This window comes from Mauremys mutica, chromosome 3 (assembly GCF_020497125.1).
Source record: "Mauremys mutica isolate MM-2020 ecotype Southern chromosome 3, ASM2049712v1, whole genome shotgun sequence".
In the NCBI taxonomy this organism is placed as follows: domain Eukaryota; kingdom Metazoa; phylum Chordata; order Testudines; family Geoemydidae; genus Mauremys; species Mauremys mutica.
This window is the reverse complement of record NC_059074.1, coordinates 14,246,430-14,261,726: the sequence shown is the minus strand read 5'-3', so window position 1 is coordinate 14,261,726 and position 15,297 is coordinate 14,246,430. Positions and strand designations below refer to the sequence as shown.

Sequence of the window (15,297 nt, the reverse complement as noted above, 5' to 3'; positions counted from 1 at the left end):
ACTCTACTCAGCACTGATAAGGCCTGAACAGTGTGTCCATTTCTGGGCACCACACTTCAGGCAGGATGTGGACACACTGGAGAAAATTCAAATAAGTGCAACAAAAATGATTAAACATGACGTAGAAAGAACGATTTTTAAAAATGGGGTTGTTTAGTCTGGAGAAAGAAGACTGAGAGGGGGCATGATAACAATCTTTAGTTACCTTAAAAGTTGTTATAAAGAGGAAAGTGATAAATTCTTCTTATTATCCACATGGACAGGACAAGCAGTACCGGGCTTAAATTGCAGCAAGGGAGATTTAGGTTAGACATCAGGAAAAACATTCCAACTGTAAGGGGAGTTGAGTGCTAGAACAAATTACCTCAGGAGATTGTGGAATCTCCTCACTGGAGGTTTTTAAGAACAGGTTAGACAAACACCCGTCAGGGATGATCTAAATCGAGATAATATGTAGTCCTGCCCCAGTGCAGGGGACTGGACTAGATGACCTATTGAAGTCCCTTCCAGTCCTACATTTCTATTATTCTGATTCTAGCCCAGGTTAGCAGTGGCTAACAATTGTTGTCAGCTGATGGTTGTTCTGTGATTATATGAAACTGAGTCAATGCAGTGGGGGAGGTTTAGGTTGGATATTAGGAAAAAACTTTTTCACTAGGAGGGTGGTGAAGCACTCGAATGGGTTACCTGGGGGGGTGGGGGTGGAATCTCCATCCTTAGAGGTTTTTAAGGTCAGGCTTGACAAAGCCCTGGCTGGGATGATTTAGTTGGGGTTGGTTCTGCTTTGAGCAGGGGTTTGGACTAGATACCTCCTGAGGTCCCTTCCAACCCTGAAACTCTATGATTCTATGAATGTTTTAGAGATGTTATTTTACACAGAAGTTTGGAAACTTATAAGACAAGTATGTTTTCCTTCAAGGAACAAAGGCCTGAAAGGTATTTAGGTGACCCAATAATATCAATGGAAGTTAGGCACCTAAATACCTTGGAAGACCTGATCTAAAGTAAAGGAAGGAGCAAATCATTTTGGGCAGGATTTTCCAAGGCATCTAAATCCCACCAAAATTCATAATTATAATTATTCTTCATTATCTTTATTTTAGTAGTGCTCAGACACCCCAGCCATGGGTCCGAGCCCCATTGAGGTAGGTGCTGTACATACACATAGGAGGAAAAGATAGTCCCTGCCACAGAGAGGTTACAGGCTAATTCAAAATTCAGTGTGAGTTGGACACCTAATTCTCAAAGGCTCCTCTGAGAAGCCCAGCCTCTCATCCTGAACACTTCAGTGCTCAGCAACACCAGGTGTCTGTGAAATGTGCTCCTTTGATGCTAACTGAGGAGTCCCAACATTTCCTTTCACTGGGTGGATCATTCCTAGAGAACAGCTGCCAGCTGAGCAACCAAGAAAAAGGGAGAAGTTTTCTTCTGCCCAGGTCAATTTCCATTTTTAATTGACTTTGAAAATGCAGCTAGCTCCAGTGGCCATGTGTACCAGTAAAGCCAGAAGGACTGAGTACAAACAGGGCAACTGGATCTCATCTGAATGACCCAAAGAACCCCTCAGTGACAACTGGAAAGGGTTTACTGTTCTGTAACAGCAACTCCTGACAAGCCTGACAAACTCATTACACCTAGCATGTTGCTTTCATAGTGTTTATCCATAAAGAATGTCATGTGAGGTATTCAGTACAAGCTGGGGTTTCAGCCAGACAAAGGATATATGTTCACCTGTCTCCCTCAGTTCACATGTAAACTGTAAGCCAATACGATGGAAGCCCAATTTGCATTAGAAGGCAACATGAGGATGTGAAGTCAACTTGGAGCCAGCACACCAGGGACTAAGCCACCAGGGATCATCTTGACTCTGGGGACAAACAATGACGGTGGGGAAGGCAAAAAGACACCACTTGATCCTGCACCTGAGGAAGAAATTGGGCTCTGTGATAAGATAGTTAGCCTGTTAAAGTTAAGCTTAGTCTCTAGAAACTGTACTGAGTTTGTTTTATATGCAGCCTTCCTCATTCCGTTATCCTTATGTAACCCACACACCTCCAGGGGGTGGTGTTGGGGGGGGGAAAGCGTGAGAGAGCAAGAGAGAGACTCTTTGTAGCCTTAAGTAATAGCAATTTGGCTTTTAGCTCATGCAGTAGAGGCTCATACACTAAGATCCAGCGGCCCCAGGTTCGATCCTGCCTGCCGATGACCAAGGTCTATCAGCTCACTATTTCTCAAATCTTAATTGTTGTCTATGAACTCATGATTGTTTTCACTCTAAATATAACTCAGTGCTATGGTGTTATACAAGAACTGATTCTCAGTTGAATCAGACAAACTGGTGTGTACACCTTGGGCAGGGGCGGCTCTAGGAATCCCGCCGCCCCAAGCAGGGTGGCGCGCCGCGGGGCGCACTCTGGCAGGCGCCGGTCCCGCGGCTCCGGGGGACCTCTTGCAGACATGCCTGCGGAGGGTGCGCTGGTCCCGCGGCTCGGGTGGACCTCCCGCAGGCATGACTGTGGAAGGTCCGCCGGAGCCGCCTGCCGCCCTGCCGGCAAAATGCCGCCCCAAACGCGCGCTTGGAGCGCTGGGGTCTGGAGCCGGCTCTGACCTTGGGGGATAGCAAACCTGGTATTTCTGTGAGTAGCCAGTGGGGTCATGTGGAGGAGACTGGGACTGGGAGTTGCATGAGGAGCCGTGAGGATTAGGGAGGGAAACTGAGTTGTCAAACCAAGGTGTGGGGACTGGGATGAAGAGCTGAGGGCCATGGGAGGGACTGGCAGAGCCACAGGCAGAAGGGGTCAGGTTTGGGTGGGGCCACACATGGAAAGGTCTGTTAACCATGCACACACACTTCCCCATAGAACCTAGAACAGAACCTCAGGTTCCTGAGTCTCAATATTCTTCTACTGTCAGCAAATAACCGAGAAACCTGCTGGAAAAATGTGTGTCTCATCTCCCACTAGCCGCTGGCCCTCATACAGGATGATAACCTACCACTGCTATCGGTAACGCCGTTAGCTCAAGTGGTTCTAACCCTGCTAATGAACTATGTGGGAGTCCTGGTGGTTCCATATGATGGACTTTGCATGTTTTTTAAAGCCTATGAAATTACACACAGTAAGAATATAAAATATTAAATGGTTAACCGATAAGTATTAGCCTTACTGTTAATATAGTGTAGCTAATGTTTAAAACAGATTGGCAGTGGCTCTGATCCTGTGCCCCATTGTGTGGGGCTAGACGGCCACCCCCCGACCTGGATTCCTGCCGCACGGGGGTGGGCAGCAGACTCTGACCTCCGCCATGCGGGGCCAGGCAGCAACCCCCAACCTAGAACCCCTCCGGGCAGAGCCAGGAGGCAGACCCCTACCCCCGCCGGGCAGGGCCGGGCAGCAGCCCCAGGCCCAAACCCCTGCCGTGTGGGTCTGGGTGGCAGTCCCCAGACCCCTGGTGGGGAGGTGTGGCAGCCCCTGGCCTGGATCCCCACCATGTGGGGCCGACTGGCAGACCCTGACCCCTGCCACACAGTGCTGGTGGCAGACCCCGACCCCACACAAGGGGTGGGCAGCAGCCCAGAACCCAAACCCTGACCCCTGTCGTGTTAATGATTAAATGGTTAACCAATATAATTGTAATAGTTTAAATGGATGTTTTTTTAAACAATATTTATATCCCTAACATATAGTAATTTCAGTAAAAGAATGTTACGGTTACACACACAAGACATACCAGAATTAAACTTGCCTGTGCAACCTTAATCCAGCCATTAATTCACAATGTGCAGATGCATTATGACACAGTCTTTAACTACACGATGACGTATTATTATTTCCACAGGACCCCTGTCCCGTTCAGTGCCAAGGATGGATGCTGCTCACTGAATGAGCAGCTATGCAATATTTTGCTTTATCCATTTTGTTCAATGTGTGGCCCCAGGCCTTATTTATTGTGCACTATGCAAACACTGCTCTGAACACAGAACAATTTGTGTGTGTGTGTGCGCGCATGCGCACGCACGCTCATACACACACACACTCTTTTGGTATATAAATATATTACTAGTGTGCTTTCTCTGTCTTCCATGTAGCTATTAGCTATCATCTCCCTCTCTCCTTGGTAAATCAGGAAGCAGCAGAATGAATTAACCCTAAAAAAGTAAACAAATTGAAACCACATAAAGAAACGAGACAAATTATTTAAAAAAAAAAGACGTGGCATTATGATAAACAGTTCTGCTGTTGTAACCCACACACCTTCTGGATGTGGGGTTCTGTCCCATCTAGTGGCACTGAGACCACTTAGAGAGAGAGATTAATGAGTCTGCTACAGCCTTAGCTAAGAGTCATGCGGCAGAGGCTCATACCCTAAGCTCCAGAGATCCCCGGTTCAATGCCAATGACCGGGGTCTGTCGGCGTTACCAGAGCTGTTGCAGCTAGGGTCCCCAAGGCTACCTTTAGCCACTTCCTTGTGGGATGTGAACAGGGAGTCCCAATCTCTGTTGCCCAAAGCTTTGCAAAGCAGGGAGAACTGTGGGTCTGGAATTCCAGTGCTGTTGGCCATGTGTTGGTGTAGGCTATTAAGTCTGCCCTAGAGATCTCTGAATCTCATTTGTTTCTGCAGGACACAGGTGTGGAAGAAAATTTCCCCCCTTGTGTGGAAAAATACACAGTCTCTCGTTATCCCAACCCCATTATCCCTGCCTGTGCTGGTGTGTACTGTCTAGACTCTAATGAGGGACAGACAGAGGGGATATTACATGTCCCAACAGGAAATATCTGATTTAATTTTACAGGTTAGCCAGGGCCTTATTATATCACAAGTGTCAAAGCCACAAGTGATGCCATAAAGCCCAAGACTGATGGGGAGTAATAAATAACACTACAGAGGAACCCAAGTAGTGAAGGACAAATACTTTCCTCAAGTTTGGTGGTGTTAGTTTATCCCACTGGTGAATGTGTGTCCCAGGTCGCCCTCTGTAGGATCAGGCCCTAAATTAGGGCCTGTCCCTGAAGACTTTTGTTATTGGGTCTTATTATTGAGTAGTTTCACTGAAGTCAATGAGATTGCTTATGGGAGTTAATACTGCTCCCAGTAATGAGTGTTTGCAGGAATGAGCCTTTAGACATAAACCTGAGAGGAAAATCTTACAGGCTTTAAAATAAAAGAAAATACTTTCTATATGTGTTCTGAGTCACCCTGTAGAATTTAGTGAATCATCCTATAGAATTTAATAGAGAATTAAATCCTTGATCTATAGGCTGGTTTAAAAAAAAACAAAAAAACCCAGTAACAAACACACACTTATAGAAAGGATCTCATTTTGTATAAAATTATATAGGTTTTTAGAGCAATTTCTATATAATCCTATTGCATTTATATAGATTCCTACTAGTTAAAGCCCTATTGCTTTCTGCAGGTTCTATAGGGCTTACCCAGTGAGGGATGACAATACAGAAACAGAATGGGGAGAGAATATGGGAGATACAGAAATGTAACATCATCAAACATGTTTTACACTTAAATACACATCCTCAGAGATGCTCTTTGTTTTCATTGCTGGTGGGTTATTTCAGTGAAATATTATAATGGGCAACGTGTGCTGCCCCAGCCAAAGGAACTGTGATGCAAAGTTATTATTTCTTCTCTGCTCCACAGCGGGAATAATCTGTGTCAGATCTTTACAAGGCACAGATTACACCCTGGCTCAGCTCCACTGGCTAGTGTTTGGACAGGAGAACATCCAAGGTTCTGTTTCCCTGTGCGTGCGTGGGTGGGTGGGTGGGGTGGGGTGGGGTGGCGGGGCAGGGTGGGACTAGTGGGCCTGGTCTCCCTTCACGCACAAACAGGTGGTGTGGGTGGCATGCACATGGCAGTAACGGATGGGCTCTGTCTATTACAGCCCCAGCTAACGACCCCTCAAGCTATAGTAGCTCATGCATTTAGCTCTGGAGACCCCTGGTTCAGTCCTCAGTATGTTGCCCAAGATGGCGGCCATCACGTTTACACGTGGGTATCCTTCAGACTTGCATTATGTTGGCTCTGTTCTTTCCATGCTGAGCAAACACAGCTAATCGGTCTCCTCCCAAGACTATATTCTACTCATAGCAGTCAAGATAAGCACATGTGTCTGTGTTTGCATCATCGGGGTCTACATTTCTAAGTTTTTCAGGACAGGAGCCTGTCATTTTTTGGTCTATAACACACCGTACCCATCTCCAGCACTGTGTGAATACATGAATACCATGCATGGGTTTAATACATTTTAAGACCAGAAGGGACCATTATGATCATCTAGTCTGACCTCCTGCAGAACGCAGGCCAGAGCATTTCACCTGGCAGCTCCTGCATCCAACCCAACTGCTTCTGGTTGGACTAGGGCATATTTTTAAGAAAGACATCAAGTCTTGATTTAAGACCTCTGAGTGATGGAGAATACCTCTCCTGGTAAGCTGTTCCAGTGGTTAAATACCCTCATTTAAACTATCAACATCTTACAATAATAAATAATCATAAATGAGCTTTGAAGGATTCATACAAGTGACTTGCTTACCCGGCACTGCCCCCTAGTGGCGATGACAAAAAAGACTGTGTCACCATTAAAGTATCAATTGGTAACTCCAGGGCTCGCTGAAGATCCCCAATCTGCTGAGCGTTGATAACAGTGCTGGCCAAGCTCTTCAACCTGTCACTCGAAAATGAGGGAACAAGCTTATTTCTGAAAAGGCCTGGTGGCTCTCCAATTTCAATGATCAGCACTCTCAATGGGGTAGCCGCATGAGATGACTGCAGAACCCAAACATTTGCTGCTCCTGTCCGGGTTTTCTCCCAGCCAGCCCTGCAACAAAAGGCTGTGCAAGATGTCATGGGAGGGCACTCACGCCTCCTCTTGCCAACATTGTCTGAGATAACCTTTAATGTACTCTCGCTCCCTGACGCACTCTGAACTATTCTGACATGGTCCCGTCCAATCTGCAAGAAATCAGCCAGGCGATGGACCACCCTTCTTTGACCCTCCTCTCCAATGGTCTCAGCAATGGTAAAAGCAGCGTGAAGAGAAAAGCTAGTGTATATTTCTATGGGGTCATCTCCATGAAGGAGGACGTAGAGAAGGTTGTTCTCAAAGCTGAAGGAGTGGGCGCCTGCCATGGCATTAGTTAAGAAAGCACTGGAAGAAGATGAGGCTAGTGGAATGTAATTCCCGTTCATGAAAACGTAAAGGCTACGGGGTTCATCGTAGAAGATGGCTATGAGAAGTCTGGTAGAGTTTTGACCACCGATGAGGCGGAGTCTTAAGCTCGGAGGCGTTAGACCAGCGAAGCAAACCTTAGTCAGCTTGTTGGATGGCAAGACCGAATAGAAAGCCCGTGGATGTTCTGAAGGACAGCAAGATACATGTGAAACTCCACTACTGAAAGCCTCCACAAAACTGCCAGTCACCGATACCACTGGAGACGACCTCCTTCCGTCTGCTTCAGTGTCCAAGCTTTCTAGGATCACGAGTGCATGGTCTGTGTCTTTGCAGAAGTAGCCTTGCATAGAGGGCTTGTAGATGCACTTTGTGTCTTCTCTGTAAATGCCTGTTTAACAACAAATAAACAAAGGATGGGGTGATCTGCCATTTCTACACACTGCGCTGTACCTGCTTATTTGCACGGTACACCTTTCTGTGTGATGCTGGTACGTGTGATGATGCAAGGAGCTGTTTCTCTTAGATGTCCTGGTTCTAAATGTATAGCAGGGCAGCAAACCTTGCCATGAATTTGGTATTCTTTGTGAAGCTCCTTTATGTTTGACATGAATTACCACCTTGCTTTCTCCTCTGCCCTCCCCAGCAATCCTTTCAACTGAGCTGGATTGTGTCACAAACATAGCCCGTAGTAAGGGGCAGTACATTGCTGTGCAATTCCAGGAGCATCCGAGGGAAGGAACTGTGGTTCCTGTTCCCCGCTTTGCTACAGGGAGGCAGTAATTTGGTACTGCAGTAAATTATTACTCCCTTCCTCCCTGCTCTTGCAGGAGGTAGCTGTGCATGTTGCCACACGCTCTGGAGATGGGGTATGCAGTGACCCTTACTGAAGTACGCCTGCATCCAACACTATACCCTGCACTGGGCACAAAGGTGGGAGTCTTCTTCCCTTTGATACCCCTGTGTGAATGTGCAGTCTGAGCTACAATCTAGCCCACTGTGTTCAGCTTCCTGGCTTCTCAGCAACATTACAAAGTTGGGGGGAAATAAGATACTATTAAGAAAAAAAAAGAAGATTGTTAGAGGCATAAAAGAAGAGGCTGAAAAGACGGGGGCAATTTAGCCTTAAATAAGATCTTCATTAAAGTATACAAAGAATGGGGCAATGAAACCAATAGAGTGCTCCTCTTTGCCTTCCACCACAGTATGAGAATGAGGCGACACCTGCTGCCAGGCCACACAGTCAAATGGAGAAAAGGAAATGGCACTTTGTGGTGCGAACAGTAGCACTCCGGGCTGCAGGATCTCATGAAGTGGGATTACCATATATCTTCCCGCAGAAGCCACCCTTGATTCGTTTAGTGGCTGCTTTAGGCCCTGATGCTGCAAACCCTTACATAAGTCAACAGGCCAGGACTCAGGTACGGTTACTCAGACGCAGGGGTGTTTTCCGGAGTGGGCCCTCGCGGTGCACGCCATAGAGGAAAACGATGAAATTACACAGACATCAGCCTTGATTGAATGTGGTCGGGAGACAAGGTGCAAGTGAGATTAGAATCAGGCCCTCTGCATGGGAGCAGCTATTTTTAGATATCCATCTACCATCTTCTTTTCCAGATTCACCAGCACAGGCACTTTACCAATAATATGTGGGGGGAAGGGGAGAACAAACAGCAGCTTCATTTAGACAGCAGAAATAGAAGAGCTGCACAAAAAGATTTTTTTTTTTTATCCCAGAGCGCAAGGAACACGCACTGTACAGCAGGCAACCCATAAATCCTGACGGATCTCATCATTCGCTCTCCTGGAAACAGCCGAGTCATCCCCCTCCTCCCTGGTGGTGACATTTCGCTTGTCTGCAAATAGGCCTTGCTTGTATTTTGTCATCCCCAGGACTTTCCCTTTGCTCTGCTCCTTTCCTTTGCGAGCTGGTTTGTGGCGTCTCAGCTGGCTCCCCCCAAACACCCTCCCTCCCTTTCTTCCAAATGGCCCTATCTGCCAGTCACAATTGCTGTGGCCTGCAATTTCGATCACTTTTAAATGAAACCCATGCTGGCCTTGGTAATCATAATGTCATTTACAATTTAGCACAAAACACGTTTATTCAGTTAGCAGCACATTGGAGAAAGAGAACTCCATATGAACTCGCTGCTGACGGCCTAATCTGATTATTTCCTCATGAAAATCCAAGCAGGGGTGCTTGTAAAAGGGGGCTGAAAGGAGAAGGGAAAAGTGAGGCCTGGTCACAGCTGACTCTCATAATCAATGCGAATAGATAAGTGACACAGCGTGTCAAGGGCAGCAGCTAATCCGCCCTGGGGCTTTCCTCTAAAAAAGGCCAGAGTGGACAGGACTTAATAAATACTGAGTGACCACTGAATATTGAGCTGACGTGCTATTTACATTGGAGATGAACAATAACAGTGATAAATTCCAGAAGCCCTCCTTCTAAATGGCTGATATTAGATAAAGCGAGTGAGTGAGTGAGTGAGTGTGTGTGTGTGTGTGTGTGTGTGTAAGAGAGAAAGTGACAGACAGAAGTGTGTGTGTGACTATGTGATATATAGAGAGAAGTCTGTGTGTGAGAGAGGGACAGTGGACGTGTGTTTGTGCGCATGTGTGAAATAAAGAGAAAGTGGAGTGTGTGCTTGTGTTGCCTATTTACTTTACACTCAGGCAGCAGATTCTCCTTCTTCAGATTCACAAAGCATCAAATCACGTTGCTTATTTTTATTTATTTTTTTAAACACTCAGGTTGCTTCCAGGGCTACTGACAAATATTAACTTTGTGTCAATATTTGTCCTTCCTGTCGTGAAATGAGGATTTTCCACCTCATTTCACATTTGAAAAGAAAAATATGCCGAGGGGGTCCTCTTTGCTTAAGGAAGAAAAAAAAACATCTCGTATCTGTTATTTAGAAAAATGAATTCAGGAGGGAAGGTTTTTTCTTTCCTTTTCTTTTTTTAAAAAGAGTATTTTTAAAATTGATGTTTTGACTTGAAGGCACTTTGAGTCCTTTGCAGCTCTCCTGTCCTTCCTCCATCTCCCAGTGCCAAAAAAATAAAATATGAAAAAAAATTCTATATTTAAAATGGAATGAAATACAACAACATTAATGATTTTTCCCTTCGAGTTAACACCACCATTTTCTTCAAGAAGTTTTACCCACTTCATGATATAGTTCACAATTCATAGTACAAGGAAAATATAGGAGATTTTTGACCAAAACAGAAAAGGTGGCTTCAGGGTTTGTTTTTTTTTTAATCAAAATAAAATAAAACTCCTGCAAATTTATTTCCATCTGACTAAATTTGCCCCTTATTATTTTCTAATTTATCTGCAATTATGGCTATGCAAATATAAAAAGGAGTGGGGGATGGGATAGATGCCACGCTGCTTAGACATTGTGACTCACTAGCCTTGGGCAGCCCAGCATACATCTTTGCTGAAGAGGAAATATTCCTCAAAACTAGCTGCCCCCTTTTGACCTGCTGATGTCCAATTCTGAGGCAAAAGGCCCAAAGTTAGGACCTTAGAAATGTAACAGGACAGGGAAGTGAAATTAATTGGGGGTTAATATTTTTTGTTGCATAGAAACATCGTTGATAGTCTCCTTTTCTTCATTCTGAATTTTCACTATAAGTAATTTACAAATTTAGGTACTGATCCTTCATTCTGATCCATACAGGCAGACTCATGCCTATCCAGAGTCCCACTGAAGCTAGTGGCCACGGATCTTGCAAATTCATACCCAGGCAGGTGACTTTACTCATGTGAGTAATCCCATTGGCTTCAATGGAGGCACAAATTAGGCCAATGCTGAGCCCTTTTTGAAAATCCCACTGTGTGTGTGTGTGCGCATGTGCACATGAGCATGGGAGTCTGTGTGTGCATAAGCAGGTGTGATCATGTGAACTTGTGTGTGCCTGTATTTGAATATACTAAAGTGCCTAAATGATTGTGCAAGTTTATGTTATTAATGCATAACTGAGCATGAGTGAATGCATGTAATACACAGTTTTGCACACACACCGAGTTATGTATTAACACAAGTACAAGTATTTATATACTATCTGTGGTATTTATGTGACTCCCAGCACCACAGTATCTGATGACCTCACAAGCTTTAATTGATTTATCCTCACAACACCCCTGTGAGGTCAGGAAGTTCTGTTTATCCCCATTTCACAGAGATTAACTTGCCCAAGGTCATACAGAAAGTCTGTGGCAGAGTAGGGAGGTGACCCTTGGTTTCCCAACACCTAGCCTAATGCCCTTACCATTGGACCACCCTTCCTCTCTAGTGAATTAATGAATACAAATATCAAAATTGCTTTGGTCTGTTAATACTATACATTTAGTTTTTAAATGGGTGCATGCAATGATTTAGGCACACACACGATTATTTATATTTTGCATTATTATTTGCATTGTTTATATTATGTTTGACAGTAACACCTAGAGTCCTTGAACCCATTGTGTTGGGCACATTAAGGATAACAGTAAATGTGACCAATAAACCGGCAACAAATTATAAAAACTTTCCTAGTTCCCAGTAACCCATCCAGATAAATAAATGTGCTCCCCACTTTGACCTAATCATACCCTACCTAACTCACACTGTCCCAGAAAGCCTGGGAGAAGGGCGAGTCTGGACGTTCAACAAACTTCAGAAGATGGGGCTTACAAAACAACAACAACAATGACTAAATATTGCAAGGACACTGCAGCTGTTCCTTCATGCCACAGGGCTCTTCCCTCGTGCCACAGACTGAAATAGCACAGCAGGGTCTGCACTTCACCTCCATGGCCAGCCCATGGGCTTGAAGTGTAGATTGGAAGCTCTTTGGGGCAAGCACTATCTTTTTGTTCTATGTGCGTACAGCACCTAGCACAGCTGGGTCCTGGTCCAGGACTGGACTTCCTAGATATGCCCGTAATACAAACAATAAGAAGTATTCCATTCCCCCATCCCTGCTTGTTTTGCCACATAAATCTCAAATAGTTGGGCATTCTGTGGGGAGGGGGGAAATTTCACCTGCAGAAAAGATGCTAAAGAGGGAAAAATTCAAACAGAACCATCTTGCTACCTCAACTATCCTACCTTCGAAAAACAACCCTACCGTGAAAAGAACAGCGCGTTGCTCTTGTCTCTACGAACACCTTTTCCCATTTGGTCTCCCCTCAAGTTATTCCTTCTTTCTCTTTAGCTGTATTTAAAGCCCAGAAGGATTCTTTCCCCTCCTCCTCACCAATAACCTTGTCTACTGAGCGTTAGACAAACGGATACCCGTGGCTTAATTTAAAGGCAAGGGGCAGCAAACAGCATTCTTTATAAATGCAATTCCAATCTCCGGCTCTTTCGCCAAGGAATGATAAACCCATCACCTCTGCTGGAAAGCAGAGCGGTAATTTCATCAGATGCCAGACCTCAAAATGAATGCGGCTGTGCCATGCACTGCTCTGAGCAGTGGATATAATGAGATTTGAATGGGAAGTCCCGGACAAAATAAATCTGTGCCATATGTGACCATTTCCTGTGTCAGTTCCTTTCTCACAAGGAGTGGAGGCTCCCCCGCCCCTTTGCTTTCCCTTTCATGACCCCACACCAGGACTCTGAAATCTTTCATGGCTGCTTATGGGCCTCAGGCCTTTCCACAGCAGTTGCATAAATAAATGAATTTGACAGAAAACATCATAACAGTTAGTAGTAATGTGTGCTCACCACAAGTGCCTGTACTGCTCACTGGAGAAATGAGAGGGGAAAGGGCTTGTTTTGTTACCACAAACAAAACTATGTTATCTGACAAGTGGTGAAAGTATTAGTCAAATAAACTTGAACTCTATTAAGACTATTGTTGCCAGCTTTTATTATGAACTGAAAGGTTCTCAGCTTCTCTCCCCCTGCTTGGCCTGCAGTTCTTGCAAAGATAAATTGTCCTTTTCGTTTGCAAAAATAAAGTTTGGAAATAAAATGATCACTCCAAACTATAATTGGGGGATCATTCCACTGGATTATTATTACTGTTTTCTAATTAGAAGAGTTTCTTGATCATGGGAACTAACTCCAGTGAAGAGTGAATTTCCCAGAAAAGGGCTTTAATATCATGATTTTTCATTAAAGCTAAAGTACATGCAAAACCTTTAATACAAGCTCCTGCAATCTTTGGGGATGCCCTGGTTAGAACTGGCTGGAAAAGGCCAATTGTTTTTGTGAGATATTTTGAAAATAAATGTTATTTTTTCAAAAAATTCCCACTACCTCTTTTGGGTGTTTCAAAAACCAAAAATTTTTCAGTAAACCAATATTGGTTAATACCGTTTTCCACTGGGAAACAGGAATTTTTTTGCCCCAAACAAGAAATTTTTAATTAAAATAAAATATTGAGGCAAAAAGATTGCATCTAGCTCTAGTTCACATCCATAACTGAACTTCCGTTTACAGATCTGAGTTTGTTGGCTTATAATTATTTATTATGGACTCAATTTTCAAAAGTGACTATTAATTCTGGATGTCTCCATTTTTGGGTACCCACTTTAGATATTTTACAGGGCCTAGTTTTCAGGAAATGCTGAACCCTAACCATTGAAAAACAGGTCTTTCCCATCCATCTTAGAACTCCTTGGTTCTATTCAGGACCAGAAGTGGATGTGCAGAAAATGATGTGAGAGAAGCCGTTGGCATAGAATTTTCAGCCACCCATCCACTCCCTCCAGATCCTCAACTAGTGTAAACTGGCATAGCTCCACTGACTTTAATGAAGTCATGACAATTTATACCAGCTGAGAATCTGCCCCATCCCTCGAATCCCTTTCCTTCCAAAACAAACACACTTTTTTTTCTGGTCTTTGGCTGTACCAAAGAGAAGGGCATCATGAAAGAAGGTTCAAAACCAAAGCTGAGTGAAGGTGAAAAAGGGAGCAAGAGGGGAACAGTCGGGTGCGATCTTTCTAGTGTGCCCATGCTTGGGTCACCCCGAGCAGACACCTTTTTGTTCCATCTGGCCTCTCAAGCGTGAAACAATAAAAGCTCATGCACAGCTGGCCCCGTTCACACAGTTTGCTGGGCCACTAGATACTCACGATGAGGGTGATCCCCAGTCAGCACAGAGACATTTCTCTGCTGGGATGCAGAAGGCAGGGTTTGAAAGCAAGCTGGGACTGTTGTGCAGGAGTGCAGCGTGCAGCCCTCGAGCTGGAGTTCTGTTCCTCACTGCTCCAGATTCCTGTTCCCTGGTCAAAGGTATCGACTCCAGGGCTGGAGCACCCACTGAAAAAAAATGGTGGGTGCCGAGCTCCCACCGGCAGCCTCCCATCAGCACCTCCCACTTCCTCCCAGCGCCTCCCACAGCTGTTCCGTGGTGTGCAGGAGGCACTGGGCGGGAGGGGGAGAAGCAAGGGCAGGTGTGCTCAGGGGAAGGGGTGGAATGGGGTGGGAAGAGGCGGGGCAGGGGTGGAGTAGGGGCAGGAAGAGGCAGGGTGGGGGTGGGAAGAAGCGGGATGTGCATAGGGACTTAGGGGAAGGGGTGGAGTGGGGCAGGGCCTAGGGCAGAGCTAGTGGGGAGCATCCTCAGGCACATTAGAAAGTCAGCACCTATTCCCTGGTGCCCTGGTGTGAAGGATGCTAGGGGCTTCAGGGTGAACCAGGAGAAAGTATTTACATCTAAATCTTAACAGGGCCCTGCCCTACTGGTAACAGAAGTCACCAGCATTGGCAACCTCAAGTGTCTAAAAATTGTGAGTCCACCCCCCCAAATCATAAGATTGTCTTAACTATAATGAGATTTAACAACAAAATAAAATAAAGACGTGCTCCTTCTGATTTCTGACCCTTGAGGTTACACTCAGGTCACGTTTTCAAGCTGTTCTCTGCAATCAGAAGGCACGATGAAAGCTGAGATTCTCCAATGGCATGTCTCCAGGAACTGGGGTTCTATGAAACACGCCAAAAATTGTGAGAGTTGGCCACTTTGAATGAACGTCTCAGACACTCTCTCGCCAGCAGCCTTGTCCCGCTTCCTTTTCCCTTGCGTGGTGGAGTTATACAGAGCACTGTGACTTTAAAGGTACAGTCCCACCAATTAAGGACCCAGTCCCAGTGAAGTCGCT

The 15,297-nt window shown here is 45.2% G+C and overlaps 1 protein-coding gene across 1 annotated transcript in view; it reads right to left on the bottom strand.

Annotated features, from left to right (window-relative positions):
- Nucleotides 1-15,297, bottom strand: part of PKHD1 (PKHD1 ciliary IPT domain containing fibrocystin/polyductin) — a 367,689-nt gene that overhangs the window by 35,235 nt on the left and 317,157 nt on the right. Inside the window, exon 60 of the mRNA XM_045008841.1 lies at nt 6,552-7,578. Within this exon, the coding sequence (XP_044864776.1) occupies nt 6,552-7,578 (1,027 nt within the window). The remainder of the gene's footprint in view (nt 1-6,551; nt 7,579-15,297) is intronic.